The 20824-nt window shown below is 43.7% G+C and overlaps 1 protein-coding gene across 1 annotated transcript in view; it reads right to left on the bottom strand.

Moving 5' to 3' along the window:
• Positions 1 to 19794, bottom strand: part of CDK15 (cyclin dependent kinase 15) — a 226406-nt gene extending 206612 nt beyond the window's left edge. Inside the window, exons 1-2 of the mRNA XM_029606275.1 lie at positions 19704 to 19794; positions 12438 to 12469 (exon numbers count right to left, since the gene is read on the bottom strand). Coding sequence (XP_029462135.1) covers positions 12438 to 12469; positions 19704 to 19749 — 78 coding nt within the window. The 5' untranslated portion in view covers positions 19750 to 19794. The remainder of the gene's footprint in view (positions 1 to 12437; positions 12470 to 19703) is intronic.
• Between the last annotated feature and the right edge of the window lie 1030 nt (positions 19795 to 20824).

Here is a 20824-nt window from a genome sequence, read left to right as displayed (position 1 = left end):
TCTGGAGCCAGATGGCAACCCTAACTGTGATACAGCACCAAGAGCCCCAGAGGTGTATAACTCCTCCCCTCCAGTGAATCCCGGTACCCAGGGCTGACATCTGATGAGTTTTGAGCAAGAGAGTGATGCGGGAGAGAAACTGTGGCCCTGGGACTTTGCTGTAGCCTCTCAATTAGGTGGCCCAAAACCAAGAGGGGAGAGTCACATACATTTATATTCACATAATAAAAATAAAGTGGTTTTCCAAACTTGCCTTGAGTGTTTATAATTTATTTTGTTCTTTTAGGATTTTTATTTTGGGAATTAGAGAAAGAAGATCTCAGTGATGAGGCAGAAGAATGAGAGAGGATTAAGAATGGGGAGAAGAGAGGAGGAGACTATTTGGAGAGAGAAGCAAGGATCAGATTAAGAAACGTAAGATCGAAATTAGTGGATGGAGGAGAAGGAGAGAACATTGGGGATAAGGAGAGGGGAAGGGCAGGGGAGAGTTGTTCTAGGATCTGGGGAGGGGGATCTGGAGGAATCCCCCATCCCAAGATCCCAGAGCCCTGATCCTCCCAGCCCCTCTCTGACACCCCTCAGCCCCCTTTCACTTAACTCACCCCCTTATTCTCCCAGTCTCCAGTCTCTTTCACACAGCTCCCCCAGCCCCACTTCTATAGCCCACATCCCAAAATTCCATCCCCAGCTTCTTTTTCAGAACTCCTACCTCAAACCTCCAGCCCCAGATCCTCTTTCACAACTCTCTTTTTCTCCCCCCCCCCCACAAAAAAAAAAATAAATCATCCCCAGCTCTTTTACACAACCCTTCCTCACAAAATATAATCTAAACCCCCAGTTAGTTGCTCATGCACAACCTTCTCTCCAGCTCCTCTTTCCTCTGACAATCCTACCACCCTCCCACTCTGATTGGGTGGTAGGAAGAGAAGGAGAGCAGCTGTAGCCTGTCAGGCCATGTTTGTCTCCTCTGCCATCCTAGCCCAGTTGCTGCTTTGAACAGCCCGGGCAGCAGAGAAGAAATAAGCAGCCTATGCTGCCGCTGTTCTCCTCCTTCTGTTGCCAAGCAGCAAGGCCGGTGCTTCCATTAGGCAAACTAAGCGGTCACTTAGAGCGCAAAGATTTTGGGAAGGTGACAGAATCCTACTAGTGTGATCTCTGGAGGGGTGCTGTACTACAGGCAATACAGTCAAAGAAGGGAGTGCTGTGCTGGAGCATTTGCTGCCAGTGGTTAAGTTGTTGGAGGAGGCAGTGAATGACCAAAGGTTCGTCTAAGTGATAAATATGCTTATAACCGGTCCTGAGCACCAGAGGGAGGAAGAGTCGGACTCAACCGAGGTAGAGGAGGAAAAGGAAGTCAAGTGTGCCTCTCGATAGCCTCTGCCTTGCATTTAACTGGATCAATCATTGGTCTCCTATAGCCATTCCTTGGGAACTGGCCAATTCCAGGGGAAAGGCTGGGTTTTGTGGCCCTGTCTGTGGCCACAGAATTGCAGGAGACCAGGGGGCCTGACACAGACCATTGTTTTCTATGAGTAAGTTTCAAGAAAAGATTAAGTAATGCTTGTTGGAACAAGCATCATATTAGTGAATAGCTCCCATGGCAAAAAAAAATGGGAGCTGCAATAAATGGAGCATGTTAAAACATGTTAATATGTTCTGTAAAAAGCAAAGGCATGGCTGTTCAATCAGGCCTTCTTTCAGTCTGTTCATTAGGAAAGAACTAAGTTTCTCTACTCCTGGACAATACACAACTGTAATGGCACGCAATGCTATGGATATTGTTTCTGCTAATATACTTGTTAGTCCACTAAATAGATTATAATCCATTTTGAGACCATTTCTGGGAGGAGGGGGGGGGGGGAAGCAGAATATCAAATGTTTGTAAATAAATAAATATATGTTAACATGTGTTATTGTACATCGCAGGTTGATATATAGACCCCATGAGAGTCAGCCCCCTAGGCCGCAGACATTTAGTGATAGCTTAAGGTATGGTATGCATACATGAATATTTCAATGGAAGTTTGATATGTAGAATAAAACTCCCCTTCCCTCTGGACAAGCGATTATTTTTATTAGATAAGAGAGGTCCTTCCTTCTCTGAAGAGAAGGGAACACGGCTGAATTTTCCCTCTTTCAAGGACGTACCAAGCCTGAGCATGCAGTACTGACAAATTCTCCATCAAGAAAGCACCTGACCCTTTTTTTTTTTTTTGGAGTGACCGGCAGACATTTGCTAGGCAGGAAACTACAGCCGCTGTTAGGATACTAATCACATCATGTACCTCCAATTCAGACTCTTCTCCCTTCGGCTGGATCCGCCGGTTGCAGTCGAAGCCCCCCCTCTCTGAGTGGCAGCAGCTGTACCTCGGCTTGCAAGCACTGACACACAGAACTTCACCCATGCTCTCCTGTAGCTCGATTCAGCTTGCCTCTGGCTCACTCCTTCCTCAGCAAAGGCCAAGTAACACTGGAAGGTTCATATGACTCGCATGAGGCCCCTACAAACTGTCTCATGACTTCAGCATTATCAACTTGCTCCCGCCCTACAAATCTATGTAACAAACACCATCTTCTGAAAAGCCCAACTGTCTTTATGCCTAAAAAAGCTAAGAATCAATTAAAGCCTCATTAAATTTAGATAAGGAAAGCCTTCTAAGTTTGGCTGAGAAAGGGGAAGACACTGATCAATATCTCTCCTCCTGGTCCATATTGGGCCATTTTTTGTCTTTGTGGTTTTCTGTTCCCTGTCCTGCAATATTATTTTATATGGTTATTCTTTTAAAAATAGACTGCTTTTTGTTGCTCTTATTTTTATACATTAGGCTATATTTGGCTGCTGGTAACATGCAACTTGCTTAATAAACTTGAGAGGAAGTGAAGCTTGTAATGTCATTGCTCAGGTCAAAAAGCCACCTCCATTGCCATTCAGTATCGACCTTGGATAAATCACTTAACCACATGCTCAAATTCCATTTTATGTTTGCTTGGTTTTTTTTTTTTGGTGTTGTTGTTGTTCAGGAAAGTGATCATATTATCACATAATTGATGTCAACGCACAATTAAACTCTGGAATTTGTTGCCAGAGGATGCAGTTAGTGTATCTGGGGTTAAAAAAGATTTGGATAAGTTCTTGGAGGAGAAGTCCATTAACTGCTATTAATCAAGTTTACTTAGGGAATAGCCACTGCTATTAATTGCATCAGTAGCATGGGATCTTCTTGGTGTTTGGGTACTTACCAGGTACTTGTAGCTTGGATTGGCCACTGTCGGAAACAGGGTGCTGGGCTTGATGAGCCCTTGGTCTGACCCAGTATGGCAATTTCTTATGTTCTTATGTAGGTTTCTGTCCAAGGCATCTACCTGCACCATCTATGTAAACCTGCAGGCCACAGCTTTAGATTATGGCTTATCCACATCCATCCGAAATAGGTAAAATCAGAATAAGACAATAGCAGTTACTTATTGTGCTATAAAAGACCTTGGACCAGGGGTTGGCAACATCTCTGAAGTAGGTGTTGCAGGTTCTTTAGCACTCTACCCAAAAAAGATTGATAATCTTTGCTGCAAAATGCTTTGTACATGCACATAAAAGTCCAACATGAAGCAGCTGAAGATACATTGCTATCATAAATAAACTGAGTAGCTTAAAATGATGGGCTGGATTACAAATTGAGTGATAAGACATGTAGCCCCTCTACTTTGGGTGTTACAGCCAAATTGGGTACATGGAGCACACTCAGCCCTGGGGTTAAGTCCCAATTCATAGTCACCAGTTCTTTCAACTCTGGGGTGTGGATTCTTTGAATTCGGGGGGGGGGGGGGGGGAGGCTGAACCTCCAGGGCCCAAGGCATAGAGGGGGGGATGTTTTTTCTCTCTCTGCTCTGCACCCAGTACCAAACGACTGACAGGATACTCGAGTGGGGTGTTCCAAAAACCAAAACTTTACTGTCACCAGTCTTCAAACTCAGTCACAGGAATCTTCTTAGTTAATCCTCAAAACCAGATCCACAGGTTATAGCAGTCTCAGTGCTGTTCCTCCACATCAGTGCCTTTCAAAGTAGCAGGCACTAGGAAATCCAAATGGTGGAAGCCAAGCTCCTAGTGTGGGTACTGTGTCTCCTCGCTCTCCTAATATATCTCCCAAGACCTCTCTAGTAACACAGTGTTGCTTAATGTTTTCTTATGTATATGTATTGCATATCTGGCTTATATAGTTTTACAAGTTAAAGTTTGTTTGTTATTCTTTAAATTATAAATAAAGAGAAAAAACCTCCATGGGCAGAAATGGTGAACAAAAATCTTTCCCAACAAAAATGACCAAAACAACTTCTCCAAAATACAGAATACTTCTCTGATGACAAAACCACAGCTCGCTTCCTTGACCTCCTCCTAGCAGGGGAGAAAATCCTCCCAGAGGTAGGAACAGAGATTCTTCTCAGAACCAAAACTCTACCACAATCTTTCTCCCTCTGAGACAACCCCTTCCAGACTATACCTTTTCAACTCTCCCAGGTATCAGGCTGTGGGACCTAAATTTGGAAACTGGTGAACTCCAAAAACTACACACTGTTTCAAAATTCCCAGCTGATAACTATGATTCCTCTTTCCACAAGATCTGAACTAAAATACCACACTGATTTCCTGCTTTGCCTACTTGTATACAGGCTGGCCGGACCAATCCAGCAGTCTCACTGAAGGTGCTGGTCAGAGAATGGTTCATCCCCTCTTACTCTCTACATCAGAGCTTCCCAAACCTGTCCTGGGGACCCCACAGCCAGTTGAGTTTTCATGATATCCACAATAAATATTCATGTGATAAATTTGCATACCATGGAGACTCAGTATATACAAATGTATTGCATGCATATTCATTGTGAATATCCTGAAAACCCGACTGGCTGTAGGGTCCCAGGATGGGTTTGGGATGCTCTGCCCTACATCCTTACTCAGAGCTTAAATTAGGACTTCCCAGCCCATCCTGAGATAAAGTCACATATACTGAGTCTCCATGATATGCAAATTTATCTCATGCATATTCATTGTAGATATCCTGCAAACCCAACTGGTTGTGGAGTCGCTAGGACAGGTTTTGACCTCTAGTAAAAACCTAGCTGGTCTCTACAGACAAAAAAAGGGGGGAGGGGGGTAAAATGGATTTCACTCTGAGTAAAGTAGGGTAATTAGTGGAGTGCATCAGGGATCTGGCCTAAGGACAGTTCTTTTCAATATCTTTGTAAATGGCATACAGTAGAGTTAATAGGAAAAGTTTGTCTTTTTTCATGTGATACGAAGATTGTAAATAGAAAGGACACTCCTGAGGGAGAGAGAATGAGGAGACTTCTAAGAAAGCTTCAAGAGTGATTAGCAGATAAGTTTTTACGCAAAAAACACATTTGGAGCACAGAAATTTACTGGAGCAGTATGAGATGAAGGGTGAGATACTGATCTGCACCAAGCAGAAAATAGACCTTGAAGTAATCACATTGGCAACAGTAGGAGAAGCCCTATGACAGGAGACTTAGGGCCTCATTTTTTAAAGTATTGCAGGTCTGCGATACTTTAGGGAATGAGGGGCAGGAGGCTGAAACGGGGGGCGGGCCTGCACTAGCCGGCAGCGATTGCACCGTCGCTGTGCGATCGCTGCCGGTTTCGCACCCAATAGCGCCACCATAGAAGGTGTAGCTATTGGGCGCGAACTCGGACGCGAAAAGGGCCTTACCTTTTCGTCGTCCGCGGCGTCTTCACGGAGTCAGCCCCGGTGATGCCCCAACTCCTCCTCTTCCAGGGCCGACTCCGCCCCCATTTTGGTATCGCACGCGATAAGGGACTTTTCGCGTGCGAGCCACTTGGAAAATAAGGCCCTTAGGAACCTAAACATGTAATAGAGGAAAGACAAAGGTGATATCATATGTGGGAGGCTTGGGCATGAACAATGAGTGCTATTGAATTGCTACACTGACTCCCTGTCGCAGATTAAAAGAGAGGCATTTACAATCTGTAGCTATCCACTGCTACCAGAAAGGAAAATTAATCAAGGAACCCAGAAGAAACTGTCTGTAGGTGCTACTAAACTTGCTTCACTGCAGCAGTTCTGCTTTTTCAGAACCATATGATTCAGGGCAAGTTTTAAGGATCAAGAAACCTCCCCCCTCTCTTCCTGAGACTGACATAGCCTAGGAGTTCCCATGTTTTGAGTTAGCGAATGGGAATTCCCAGGTCTGGGGTGCAAATCACAGGAAGCCAGAGAAAAGAGTATCGGGGCACTAGAATCATCTATCCCAGCGTCGCTAACGTAACCTGCAAGCCCCCCCAATACACACACTCTGTCTCCTCATACCCCGGGTACAAGTGGGGGTTATTCTTCTTGTGCAGCCCTCTCCCATGATTCTAACTAAACACACAATGAGAGGGGTGTTACTCTTGACACTAAGTAAACACACATTGAGATGGGTGTTACACATAGACTCTCAAATACCTCATAGGCAGATCTTTGGTGGGCCATGCAACACCCTGAGCAGTCCAGGGGTACACGACCAGCTGTGGGATGGGCAGGGATGACCATGGGAGGCAGGTTCCCCTCAGATGACCTGGTGGGCTGGCCTGCAGACCCCTCTGATGATGTAGCCGAGCTCTAGCAGCTGCACAGGAGCTCTGAAGAGCTTGTGCCACCACTCCAGTACTAGTGCTTCGCCCTGTTATAAGGTGTAGTGGCACCCCCATGCCTCTCCTGCTCCTTCTGATAGCCCGGTTAAAAAAAATAAATAAATAACGCACAAGAAGCAAACCTTTATCGATGAAAAAGAAATTCTAAGCAAGAACAAAAGGTTATGATATAAGGCTCAAAGGGGGATTGACTCAGGAGTAACATTAGAAAATATTTCTTCACAGAAAGGGGTGGTGGAGCACCCTCCCAGTGGAGGTGGTAGAGACAAGGAAATGAGAACACATGGGATAAACACAGAGGATCCTTGCTTACAAATAACTGAAGGAAAATCTGAGAAAAACTAGGATCCAGGATGGCATTGTAACAAGAAGTAAATTAGGCAGATTAGATGGGCCTTACAATTCTTATCTTTCTAGCTGCTATCATGCCATGTTCTCTTTTGACTCTAGAAAGAAACAGCAGCAGTTAGCACATGACAGGTTTTTTGTTGTTTTTTTTTGCTGTGCTCTGTGTGCCAAATTTCCCCCTCCAAAGGACAAAATATCTTAAATCACAGGAGAAGTTTGATAGACTGTCCAGTTTTCAGTGCACTATTGATCGGAGCTTTGCACGGTGCCTCAATGTTCTGACATCTAACCATCCAGAGAAATATGCTGTTTTACTTCTTTCCTTACTGTTTTCTTTATTTAATCTTATAATCTTGTGATGTAAATAGCTTGTGTTGCTCTATTATTGGACACCTTGGGATCAAATTTATTTTGATATTTAGAGCTTTGATGCAGGCTTTTTCAAATTATTTGGACACCTTGGGATCAAATTTATTTTGATATTTAGAGCTTTGATGCAGGCTTTTTCAAATTCCAATGCAAAGATACACTGATCCCTTTCAATAACAAACTGGAAGTGAAAAGATGCGCTTATTATAAAGAGCATTTGTATAAAATGTATGTATTTATATGGCAGATATTTATATTCCGCCGATCGAAAGGTCTCTACAGTATGGAGGCATTTTAGCCACTGAAGCCCAAGGCAGTATTGAGTAATGGTTCATCCTGTCAGTTTACCTCTCTTTCTGTTCCAGTGAGGGCAAAGAACAGTGAAACTTGAGACTTGTGTTCACATTTTTTTTCTCCATTGCCCATTAACTGACCCTAAGAAAGTCACTTAATCTTCCTATGCTCAAACTTTCAGGCCGATGCAATAAGGTGCATGTAAATAATGTATGTCCAACCTGGGTGCCCATTTTTTACAGCTCGCACATTCAGCTCCCTTGGGTGCCCAATGCAATAGGCAAATGAGCCGTTGTGCTAAAAATGAAACGCTAGGGATAAATTGTGCGTCCCTAAGCGGGTCCATAGTATCGGGAGCCCAGGAGACATGGCTGTGTGCGGGTTAGGGAAACGGGCGCTCAATTTGACGAGTGTCTATTTTCCTAACCCATGCACAGGCGGCATGGATTAGGAAGATGGACACTCATAAATTGAGTTTCTGTTTCCCTAACCTGACTGCCTCCAAAGCTCTTTTTTTTTTTTTCATGTTGCTGCTTTCTGTGGGTCCTCCTACTTAAAATCGCGATGATATTAAGTCGGAGGAACCACAGAAAAGCAGTATTTTCTGCTTTTCTGTTCGGGGCTTGGGATGCCTCAAGATTTAACGTCAGCTCCCGGGCTGGAGTTAATTTTTGAGGGTTAAAACATATGCGTCAGGCACACAGTGATTTTTTACATTGGGGGTACTAGTGAATAGCCTCCTCAACATGGCATTTACATGTGATAAGCATTATTAGCTATGTACTGGTTTGGACGCGTGTTTTGAACGCGCTCATCCCCTTATTGAATCAGGGGTTATGGACGCGCATCCAAAACATTGCATCCAACCGTGGGTTAACCTGTGCACTAGCCTGAGCTCATGTTATTGCTTTGGCCTGTTTGAGCCTGATTTACTAAGATTTGTTTTTCCATTTTGTGTATATGAGAGAAAAGCTTAGTAAACTAGGCCTTTAGATTGTAAGCTGTCTATATTTCATGGATATCCAACTTGTATGATTCATCTCTTATAGCATCTTGTTACCAATTGTGCTATAGAAATAATAACTCAGAAGCTTATGCTTTCCTGGCCATCTGGGGCTAGGAATGCTTTTGAGGGAGTCACAGCCCCTAGGTGGGGGAGTGTGTCTCCACTACTGCATAAAGATGACACCTAGAAGTCAGTATTAAAAGGCTTTGTTTGGCTAACTTTTGGAGTTAGCCAGAAAAAAACCTGAGCTTTTAATTTTTCCCCCATCTGACTAACTAAATTTTGCCCATGCAACTCATTATCTGGACAAAATGTTACTGCATATAAAGAGGCAGTGATGCAGATGTTCCAGGAACCTGGTTAAAATTTAGCCCATGAGTGCTGATATTCAGCAATACCTGGAAAAAGCTGGATATGTCTGTTTGGAAAAAATAGCTGACCTAAAATTATCAGGATAACTTTATCCAGGTATATTCAGCAGAATACTTATCTGGGTAAGTTCCACTGAACTCAACCAATTAAAGTTGTTTGGATACCTTTACCCAGATTCCTTTCCTGCTCACCGGCTGGATGAATATTGGCTTCCTACTGACCAGACTCAGGATGCATGTGGACTGGGTTCCTAAGGGAGCCACCAGCTGTGAACCCTGGCCAAGGACTATCAGTACAATAGCTGGGTTAGGTGGGGGATGATAAGGGGGAGGTATAAAACAGGGGAAAGCCCCCAAGTTGTGAATGAAAGTTCATTGGTACCATGGCCTAAATTGAGGCCCATTCTGATTAAACTGGAAGCCTAAAGGAGTAGAAACTTTGCTAGATAAAAAAGAGAAAGAACCATTATTCATCGCTTTATTTGGAAATACTCACAGTAAACAACAAGCAGATTGTGAAAAATTGCAGGAGGATCCTGTGAGACTGGAAAAGTAGGCATCCAAATGGCAGATGAAATTTAATATGGACAAGTTCAAAGCGATGTACTTCGGGAAAAGTAACCCTCACTTTAGTTACATGATGTTAGTTTCCATATTAGGAATTACCACACAAGAAAAGGATTTGGGCATCATAGTGGACAATACTTTGAAATCCTCAGCTCAGTGTGTGGTGGTGATCAAAAATGCAAATAGAATGTTAGTAGGATTAGGAAAAGAATGCAGAATAAAACGGAGAATGTCATAATGCCTCTGGTGAGACCGCACCTGGAGTACTGTGTGCAGTTCTGGTCACTGCATCTAAAAAAAGATATAGTTGCATTGGAAAAGGTATAGAGAAGGGCAATCAAAAGAATAAAGGAGATGGAACAGCTCCCCTATGAGGAAAGGCTAAAAAGGTTAGGGCTGTTCAACTTAGAGAAGAGATGGCTGAGGGGATCTATAAAATCATGGGTAGAATGGAATGGGTAAATATAAATCAGTTATTTATTCTTAAAAAAAAATACAAAGACTAAGGGACACTCCGTGAAGTTGGTATGTAGCACATTTAAAACAAATCTGAAAAATTTATTTTTCATTCAATGCACAATTAAACTCTTCAAATTCATTAAGGCAGTTAGCGTAACTGGGTTTAAAAAAGGTTTGGACAGGTTCCTGGAGATGAAATCCATAAATTGTTATTAACCAAGTATACATGGGAAATAGCCACTACTTATCACTGCATGGTAGCAGCATGGAATCTATTTACCGATTAGGATTTTGCCAGGTACTTATGATCTGGATAGCTCAGTGTTGGAAACAGGATACTAGGCTTAATGGATCTTCGGTCTGACCCAAAATGGCAATTCTCATAGTCTTATATAAATATTATTATTGTTTGAATTTTGTCTATACTTGAATACATAAATGCCGCTAAAAGAGCTAATATGTAAAAAATATAGTTTATCAAAAGTTAAAAAAAATAAGAGCTAAACCAAAGTGAGCAGACTGGATGAACCATTTCAGTCTTTTTCAGCCATCACTTACTATATTACTATGGAGGCTCAGTGCGGAAGATCCCTGGTTTGATGCCGAGGTCGGATCTTTCACTGCCCAGGTCAACTGGGGCTAGGAATACTGCAGAGGCAGCATTCACATTCACCTTGGTGAGAAGGGGGGATGGGAATTGTGTTCATTTCTCAAGAGTGACAACTAGTGGCCAGATTCAGTGTCCACGATTACAGGGTTCCAGAAAGAATTCTGATGCATGAGCCCCTGGCCCAGGACCATTACTGCAACAAACAGACTAGGAGGCTGATGTACTACTGTGTGAACTGGCTTCACAAACACGATTACATGAGAAAATTGGCAAATAGTGCATGTAATCATTTTTTTTGCATGCTATTTGCCATTTTTCCATGTGCAATTTGCTTTTGCAAAGCTGTTCATAAAAATTGTGCAAAATAGCTAATGAGCTGAAGAATCATGCACATCAGCTAATCAGCAATTTTGCCATAGCAAAATTCTGCATGGAAAATATTGCAACGTCATGATTTTCCATAACAAGTAACTACAGCTTATAGAGCTGTAGTTAATTTTTTTTTTTTTTTTGCAATAAAGTCTGTGATTTTAAGTGGACTTTAGTTTTTAAAAATCCATGCAAGTCCATTTTAATAATATAATATTTAAAAGAGGAAGAGTGCAAGCAGGACCTAATTTGTAAAAGGTTTTACAGGCTATTCGGGACCTTTTGTTAAAATTCAAACTTTATGTAGGGTTAGGGTTAGGGTTAGCTGCCCACACAAATGCCAACATTGACCTGGTTGACCTGTGAATCCTTTTCAATTCCACATATGAAGAAACCAAACACAAAGAAGCCAAATGTCCAAGGGTTTAGGACCTTAACTTTGGAGGTTTAGGGTCCTAAATTTACCCTTTTGAAAATTTGCTATGACTGGTTCCCTAAATTTAGGCTTCTAATTTCACTAAATTTAGGAGCTTAAAAAGTGGATGACTATAGGGATGGAGTTAGGGCAGGGGAAAAAAAGGAGTTTAACACTGATTTTCAACATGAGGCATCTAACATAAGAGCCTAAATCTGGGCAACTGAATAGCAGGCCTGTTAGGTTCTTAGGTTAGGGGCCTATTTTTAGCTGAAAACCTAATCGTCTAGCCCCTAGATTCATCATTCTGCTATATTTATAGCAGAATGATGAATATTTATATATTTATAGCTATATTTACAGCAGAATGATGGAAGCGTGAAAAAAGAAGGGGTGAGGGGGTTTCGCCCTCCACGGTATACGGCCATGCTGCACACTATCACCCCCATACCGCCACGGGAAAATGTTTAGCTATTTCCTGCGGTGCTGCCGGCGATAATGTGAAAAATATTATCGTCCGCAGTGCTGCAGGAGCTAAAAACCCTGCCCACACTCCTCCACTTCCCCTAATTGGAATAATACCGTACGCGATGCAGGCACACCGCAGAATAAAGAATGACCCTGTAAGTTTGGCTGAAAATAGGCACCTAACTTCAGTGTCTAAATGTAGGGGGCTCGCTTTTTTTCAATATCGGGATCTGTGTTTTCAATCAGGAATTAAATAAAACACCAAAATCAAAAGAACAATTAAGGCATACAAATAAACAGCAACCCTGAAGAGTCACATAATTCACTAAAGGATCCAGTCCAGGCACAAGTTTTTGGATCCACAATTGACCTTTTTCACCAGCAGACAATAACTCAATAACTCAGGAGCTATGTGCCCAAAGCAAATACCTGCTCATATATTCTGGTGGTTTTACGTAATTATTTTAACATATTTATATAAGATGTCTTCTTACCTCTTCATAGCCCATGTGCTTAGGCTTCAAACCTACAGACAAAATAAATGGAAAACCCAAAAGTTATAAAAGTAAAACAATGCAGTATTGGGAGATGTTATTATATAATTTCACCACATGTGCAACATTTTTATGCCCATTTCTCCTCCTTTTTAATTCAAATCAGTTTTATTTTTAATTTGTAAAGCACAATTCAAAGAATAGTGTTACCCACACTTCACGCATTTCATGTGCTATCTCACATATTATTTAAGCAACTTCTCATCCCCCGTAGCAATAATCAGAAAATTCAAACTGGAAGATAAAAGTAGCATGAGTCCAAACTCCCTTTGCACTAATTCCCCCCCGCAACCCCTGGTTCTAATTTCTATGCTGCAACACTTCCTTTAGAAAAGGGTCCTCGTGATGCCAGCTGTCACGCACGCAGTGTTTCTCTTTTGGGCTCAGCTCCAAGCGCAGTGACCCACATTGGCCTTGTGAACTGTGGGTCCTATAGTCTGTGAAGATACTCAGTATCAGCTAAAGAATTCAAGCTGTTAGTGGAACTTACAAGGCCTTCAGTCATTCCAGATTTGGGGCACAATTTCCCAAATATCTGCTGTCACATAAGGGGATATTGGGCTGCTCTTGGTGCTGTTTTGAAACACTTGCAATGGTATTCCGAAGTGCCCCCACCCGTGAGCAGGAGAAGGAGCCTGAGTCCATTATCTGGCCCCACTCCCAAAGAATGATTCTCTTACCCAGTCATCTGGCTTTTATTTGTCTCTCTAGGACTCCCCACTCCAAATAGATTTTTTTCATGCTCAAAGCAGGAGTAAGTACTAGCAGACACCATGTTGTCCACCTTGCTCCCATTCTTTCCTATGGGAGAAAAAAAATTGAATTTTGATTTTATTTTTCTCCCATGGAAAATCATGGGAGCCAGCCCGGGCCACCTTCCTTCCTTTTGCCCTACCCAGTTTCACACTGAAATGCAATCAGAAAGAAATGTCTCAGGAAAGAGTTGGGGAAAAAAGTAAGTTCCTTGTCTCATTCACACACGTACCCTTACACAGGATCCCTCCCTCTCACTAATATCATCGCTCTCTCGCACACATACAATCCCTCTCACTCACACACATACCCTCATACAAGCTTCCTTTCTCTCTCTCACATTCACACATTCCCTCATAAAGGCTCCCTCTCACTCTTTCTCACACACACACACCCTTTCCCTCTGTCTCTCTCTCATACACCCCCTCATACAGATACTATCTGTCTCTTGCACACCCTCCCCCTTCACACAGATTCCCTCTCTCTCTGGCACACACACTCTTACACAGGTTCCTTTCTTACTCACACACATGCACTCTCACCATCTCACACAGGTTCCCTCTCTCTACCTCATACACACACACAAACAGAGGTGCTGCTTGCGGCCCACCGAGTCTGCTTATCTTGGCTGAGAGCAGGATGGATGCCACTTGTGGCCCTCCAAGTCTCTTCTCTCAGCTGTGAGTAGGATGGGCGCCATGAGTGGTTGCCGAGTTTTCTTTCGGCCGCGAATGGGATGGGCTCTGCTCACAGTCTGCTGAGTCTGCTTCTCTTGGCTGCAAGTGGAATGGGTGCCGCTACCGGCCCGCCAAGTCTCTTCTTTCAACCGTGACAGGATGGGCTCTGCTCACAGCCCACAGAGTCTGTACTCCTCTCAGCTGTGAGCAGGATGGGCTCCACTCTTTGCCACCCACAACTGGTTGGTACCCTAGGCGACTGCATAGTTCATCTAGTGGACATGCTAGCCCTGTTCCAGATGTGTCTATTTTGCACATGGTCTGGTTACCTCCATAAATAATGCAATGCATCCCTATTCACTGCAGTGATAGCAGAAGGTGTGCAGGGCATCCTGGCTTAATAGGCGTACTACAGATGTGGTATATTTATTTATTTAGTGGACTTGATATCCCATTTTACGAATTAAATCCAAAGTGAGTTACAACTATAAAAGCCAGACAACTGCATCATTATTAACAACACAACATCCAAACACACAAGCTTAAAATAGTAAAAGAGAACCAAAATAGAAAATTGCAGGGTATTTTCAGGAATGCAGTGTATGAAGACAGAACGTCTAATAGTATGGCATGACTGCTGGATATGCATTGATGGAACCACTGAAACAGCATGAGTGTATATGACAGATGAGGCTCCAATTCCCTTGATAGCCTTTGTGAAAGAGTTGTGAGACCATGATAACAAAGCAGGAATTGAGGATTGTTTGGTATGTGTAAAGTGAAAGGTGTGTAGCTAGTATCTTGTGAATGCTGTTCCTTCATGGAAGATAGATATGAGTGAATGATGAAGAATACATTTCATTTTTATTTATTTAACATGCCTATTCAACCTAATTTCTAGGTAAGTTACAATTAAATCATTGCAATAAAAATACAATAAAGAATCTGTTGATAAAAAAAGGTGATTTTTTTCCATTTGGACAGATGCTGCTCTTGTATGCCAACAGTTCTTCATACCCTGCAGATTGCTAAAGCATTGACTTCTTTTTTTCTGACTGTAGTAAGCATTTTTTTAATGTATTCATACATGCTGGTATTTTCCCCATTATTCTTATGAAACTAGGGTGAATAAATGTTTCAGAGAGTCTGCAAATGAGGTATGCTGCAAAACAGGGGTTTTATTGCACTGTGAATTCTTGTTTTTCCATAGGACTTATGTTTTCCCCAGTGATGGTGGTAGGGTAACTATGGACAGTCAGCCAAGAAGAGACTTCCCGTAGACTGAAGAGATAGTAACTGGTTTATCTAGAGTCATCATGGGAAGGTTATACTGGCATACGAATGCTACATCAATGAAATTGTCTCTAGCACCAGTTTTATATATACCTCAGAATCATGGGAGCTGAGGCAAACAGGTACAAGAAACTGGAGTGAGGAAGACGATCGACCTAGGGTTGCCTCTTCAACAAACCCTAGGCACGGAATTTTCACACCTTCTCGGGGCACCAGCCATCGAAGTGCTGCTGAGCAACACAGTAGAAACAAAGACTGAGCCACTGGCGTTTCAGCTTCTCCTCTTCGGTGAGCCATGCCCTGCCAAGTTGCATAGGTTCCTCTGCAGAGGAGGCAGATGCGGAGTCCATGGCAGGAATCAGGGGACACTGGAACTTGGGTGTCAGTCAGAAATGTCGTCGGGAGGCTTCTCTCTCCTGAGCTTTCTCCTGAAAGCGGAGGTCTATTCGGACGGCCAGTGCATTAAGATCCTCTAGGCCTAGTGGCAGGTCTCATCCAGGTAACTTATCCTTGATGCAGTCCACCAGGCCCTGCCAGAAGATGGTGGTGAAACTGTTCTCATCCCAATGGAGTTCTGAGGCCAAGGTCTGAATTGGATGGCGTAATCTCCCACAGTGCAGTTGCCCTGCCTAATACGAAACAACTCGGTGGCAGCAGAGGAGGATTGATCAGGCTCATCAAATACTTGCCACAACTACTTCAGGAAATTGTTCAAATTCCCGACCAGGAGGTAATTTCGTTCCCATATGGGTGAAGCCCAGGCCAGGGCAGGGTCTGCCAGAAGAGATAGAATAAACTTAACTTTGATCCGATTTGAGGGGAAGCTGGTGACCTGCAGCTCAAAAGTGCATTTTGCACTGATTGATAAAGCCTCTGCAGACCTTTGGATCTCCTGCATACCAAGGTGGTGGTGGTAAATGTGGCATGGGTTCCTGGGGCCATGCCCATGCCATGGGAGGAGGCATTGGAGCAGGTGTGGGTGTGTGGTTTATATATATATAATAATGCATGGCCTTCATTCTGGCCACAAGGCCTTGTAGTATGCCAATCATTTAATAAAGCTGATCTTGCTGCTGCTGGACCTGGAGTGCCAAGCCTGAGATAGCCTGAGCCAGGGATGAGTCCACCGAGCTCATGGCCTCAGTAAACTGTCACAGATGTGAGCCCTTGAGCTGTGGCATGGTTGGCACAACCTAGCAGGTGAACTTACTAGGCCCATGCTGACAGCAAATGGATTTGTTTTTATTGGGACAGGTACTAGGGTTTCACCTATACCAGCCCTGTTCCCCACAGGGCGAGTCCTTGGGTTCCAGGGGCTGGCAGGGCTTAGGTGTGTGTCCCATAAGAAGCGGTCTGAAGAAGTCATATAGTGGGCAGCAGTCAGGGCAGGCAGCGAGCAGGTGATGTCAAGATCCAGGCTGAGGTCAGGGCAAGTGGCAATCAGGCAGTGTCAAGGTCCAGGCTAAGATCAGAGCAGGTGGCAATCAAGCATTGTCAAGGTCTAGGCAAAGGTCAGGGCAGGCAGAGATCCAGAAGCATAGTTGACGTCCAAGGCTGAAGTCAGAACTAGGAATCAGGCAGAGACAGACAGACAAGACCAAGGCAGAACACAAAGGGACCAGGACACGGCAAGGGGAGGCAAGCAAAGACAAAGAGTTAGGCAAGGCAAAACAGGCATAGAGGAGAAGCAATATGCATTGCAAGGCAGGAGGATCTGTTGCTGAGGCATCAGTAGCATGAACAGCTGGAAGTATTAATAGTGGAGCGCTGATGATTTCATCCGTTGGTGCCATGGCTCAATTCCTGCTATGGAGCCTTCAAGAAGGGGGGAGTGCATGCACGCCTGCACCTATGGGCACAAACAGCAGTGACATCCGAGCCGTTAAGAGAATACATGGCATCAGAAAAGGTTGGCGGCATCTTAGGGTAGGTGTGGCCGGTCACGGAGCCATCCTGTGGCCAGTCAAATGTTACGGTATATTGACCATTGCTTGAAAAATAACTTGGAAGTGACTGGCAAAGCCCTGTCACATGCAATTTTAACAGTTTACTGTAATCTCCAGTATTTTTATCTCATGCTTTCTACAAAACAATATGATATGATTTATCTGGATTTCAGCAAAACGTTTGATATTCAGAGATTGATATTTAAAGGCTTTGTCTGGGAAGCTTTTGGAGTTACCTGGACAAAATTACCGCCTGTTGGTTTAGGTGTGTTTTTATGGGAAACAGGGCTGGGAATGGCAGGACCTGGGGTGGCCTGCTAGCAGAGACAGTAGAGACCACCATTATCATGGATTTTGGGCATGAATGGGACAGACGTAGGGAGCAGTGGTGGGGAGTGGTGGCATGGGAGACTGTGAGGTCAAACAGAAAACACGGGGAAAGTGTAGATGATGTAGGGTAGAATATGGATGTTTGTAGGTGCATCTATTCAATGTGGTCAAGTCAGACTGGACAGGTCATTTTGATCTTCATCTGCTGTCATTTGCTTTCTTATTATGTTAGAAAGAACCCCCTTGGTATAGTGGTTTCAAATGTATTTCTGCAGGCACATATAAGCATCATCTTATGGAATATATGGCATGACAGGGAAACATGAGAACTGGAGATGGGATGACCCATGGTCATGCAAGTTGAATAAGACAGGCTTCATTGTGCTAAGTGGTCTCTCCCATTTTGTGTGGGTGCAAACAAAACCTCATTCCTTATGTAGGGACCCTCTGGGTCCACACTATCTAGTTTTGTTCATAGTTTAGACCTTAAAGAGTTAGGTTGGAGGTAGGAGTTGGCAGATGGTCCCTAAGGGCATCTCCACTGAAACTCGTAGGATAGGTCTTCCAGACTTCATAAAACAGGCAAGGAAGGAGAAGAGGTGCGGTAATTTTGAGGAAGGAGGAGAGTTTTAGGGGTGCTCTCAACTTTAGGCCTCTCAGCCTGATATCAGGGAGATAAGAGGCAGAGTCCTGGCAGGGGTTGATTCAGGAGTGGGAGAAGAGTTTTCGATAAAGATTGTTTTTTGTTTTTTTTACAAGTCTGTTTTTGTGTGAGCCAATGTTTCTGCTTCTGGGAGGATTTCCCCCTTTCTGGAGGAGGTCAGGTAAAAGAGCTGTGGTTCCCTGTCTGTACCACAAGGAGGAACAGCAGCATCTTACCAGCAGAGAAGAGAGGAATTTTAGAGACAATTTTGTTCCTATTTTGTCAGGAAGATTTTTTTTCCATTCCTGTCAGTGAGAAGGAGTAAGGACTTTAATGTTTGCGGTATTTGGGGGACTTTCTAACCCAGAGAAAGACACAGGAGATTCCAGTAATCCTCACTTGGCACCTACCTTCTGTCACTGGGTCATTCTCCTAGTGCCTGCCATCTGAAGGGCACCCACTCAGAAGAGCAGGATTGAGATAAGAAGTACATTTGGAATTTTGAGATCAATTGGAGATTTTTTTTTCCTGATCAGTTTGAAGATATTTTGGTTGCAATACATTTTTGTTGGAACACTCCATAAGCTTGTTCAGCATTTATTTGATAATTAGAAGTGACACTAAAGCAAGGACTTCACGTCTGTGATAGAAAGAGGTGGACAAATTGTTTTCTCCCTTTGTTTGCCTTGGGTTTTGGAGGATTATCTTACACACACCCCCCACCAAACTCCCGCCTACTGGAAAGGACCCCCCCTCTCTGGAAAGGACTCTGGCAAATGGGGTCTATGGACTCAGGGATAAAGAGAACGAGGGAGTTTGTGGCCCCAGAACACCCCATATACCCCTGTATGCAGGCACCAACTGAAAAGAGGGCTACACTTATTATGTATGATCTGATGCAGGGCCAGCCTTCCACTGGATAGATTAGGTGGTTGCCTAGAGTGCCAAAATTTTGGGGGAGCAAAATCCAGTTAGTGTGTGGCTCGGAGAGGCACTATGCCAAAGTCAATACTATCAAAGGATGGAGCGTTGTTTGGTGCCACCACTGCCGGCAGGAGGGAGCACTGTGCTGGGTACTGCCACCATAGCGCCAAATACACATGCACCAGCCCTGATCTGATGCAATAAGAATCAACATCAGGCTCAATGCTGCTTTATGATTATCAATGAGGTTTAACCTATGGGCACGTCACAGAATACTTTGCTGGCTTTTTTTGGATGCACCTACAATAAATCCACAAACCGATATTATCAGCCCCTTGATTAGTGTGCTAATCTGCTCTGCTGGCTATTACTCTGCATTTAACTTTTATCGTCGAGATCAATGTAAAAACCACAGAAATACATAGCTCATTATCCTGCACAAACAGCTTAGCCAGACGTCTCCTAAACATAACTCCTCCTGCGTTGAAACAAGAAAATAATTACACAACATTGCAAGAAACCTGATCTCTGTTCTTCCTATTATGAAGGCCGCAGCAAACCGAGCTAAGGAGATATGAATGAACAGTTACCCTTTTTTTTTTTTGTGCTTCCTGCTATAGCATATGAAGGAAGGACTCACCAAGGCGACAAAAAGCCTCCGAGGCAGCCTGTCTAACGTTCTGCATGATGGATGCAGGAAGAGAGGGAGAGCACGACCGCAAGGAATAACCTTAGCGTGGTCCACCCGTCGTATTAACTCCAGGCTATAGAGTGTTGGGAGGAGGGGGAGAGAAGACAGAGAGAGAGAGAGAGCGAGAGAGAGAGAGAGCGAGAGAGAGCGAGCGGGGAATGGAGAGAGAAAAGAAAGATGGGAAGCTACAGAAAAACAGATTACTTCCGAATCAATACAATAAAAGATTCTGCAGGCAGCTGCATACGGTCTAAACAGTGCCACAAAAAAGGGTCAAATGTTTGTGCCCCCCCCCCCCCCCCCCCCCGGCTGAAACATCAATTAATTTGCATTGCAATGCTGAAGTGAGCCTTATCCATCACTACCACACATTTTTTTGCATTCTCTTTGGGATCAATCACCTCAGGTCTGCTGAGTTCAGGGCAGACTGTGCTAGGTGCTGGGCTGAAATGCAAAGTGTTTCATGGGAATAAATTGAAGTGTCCGATTTTTTGCATTGGAATCAGCAACTGCAAATTACTGAGTAACAAAAGCAATAAATAAATAAATATTAAAAGTGCAAAAAAAAAACAAAAAAAAAAAACTGAGGAAATATTTCCTGCCATTCCAAAATATTCAGAATTACTAGTGCCGTGTGATTGGGACCACCATCCTCCATGCTCATCACTCTGCCTTGTGAGTGCATTTTGCCAAGTCCTGAATATTCTTTTCTCTGGGATTGGGAGTGGATTAACTTTGATAGGGGCCCAGGGTGTCTGAGTTTTATGGGGTCCCTCTAGAGTTTCTGACAGGAATTTGTTTACAAACACCCCCCCCCCCCCCTACTCCCCAGGTCCTCTTTCACAGTCTCTGCCCTGGAATCTGGAATCTCCAGTCTTCTTCTTTGGTACCTGGTCCTCAGTCTCTCTGCTGGATCCCCAGACTTTCCTACCTGTGTCAGTCTCTATCATGTGGTGTTCCTCTAGCTAGTCTTGTGGTTTGAAAAAGGCGGTGCTGGTTGGTCCCATGAGACCACAGAGACTCAAGTGGGTCATACAATGAAACTGTACCTGTGCAGCAAAGAAGATTGA

The sequence above is a fragment of the Rhinatrema bivittatum genome, chromosome 6 (genome assembly GCF_901001135.1).
Source record: "Rhinatrema bivittatum chromosome 6, aRhiBiv1.1, whole genome shotgun sequence".
In the NCBI taxonomy this organism is placed as follows: domain Eukaryota; kingdom Metazoa; phylum Chordata; class Amphibia; order Gymnophiona; family Rhinatrematidae; genus Rhinatrema; species Rhinatrema bivittatum.
This window is presented reverse-complemented; position numbering and strand designations above follow the sequence as displayed.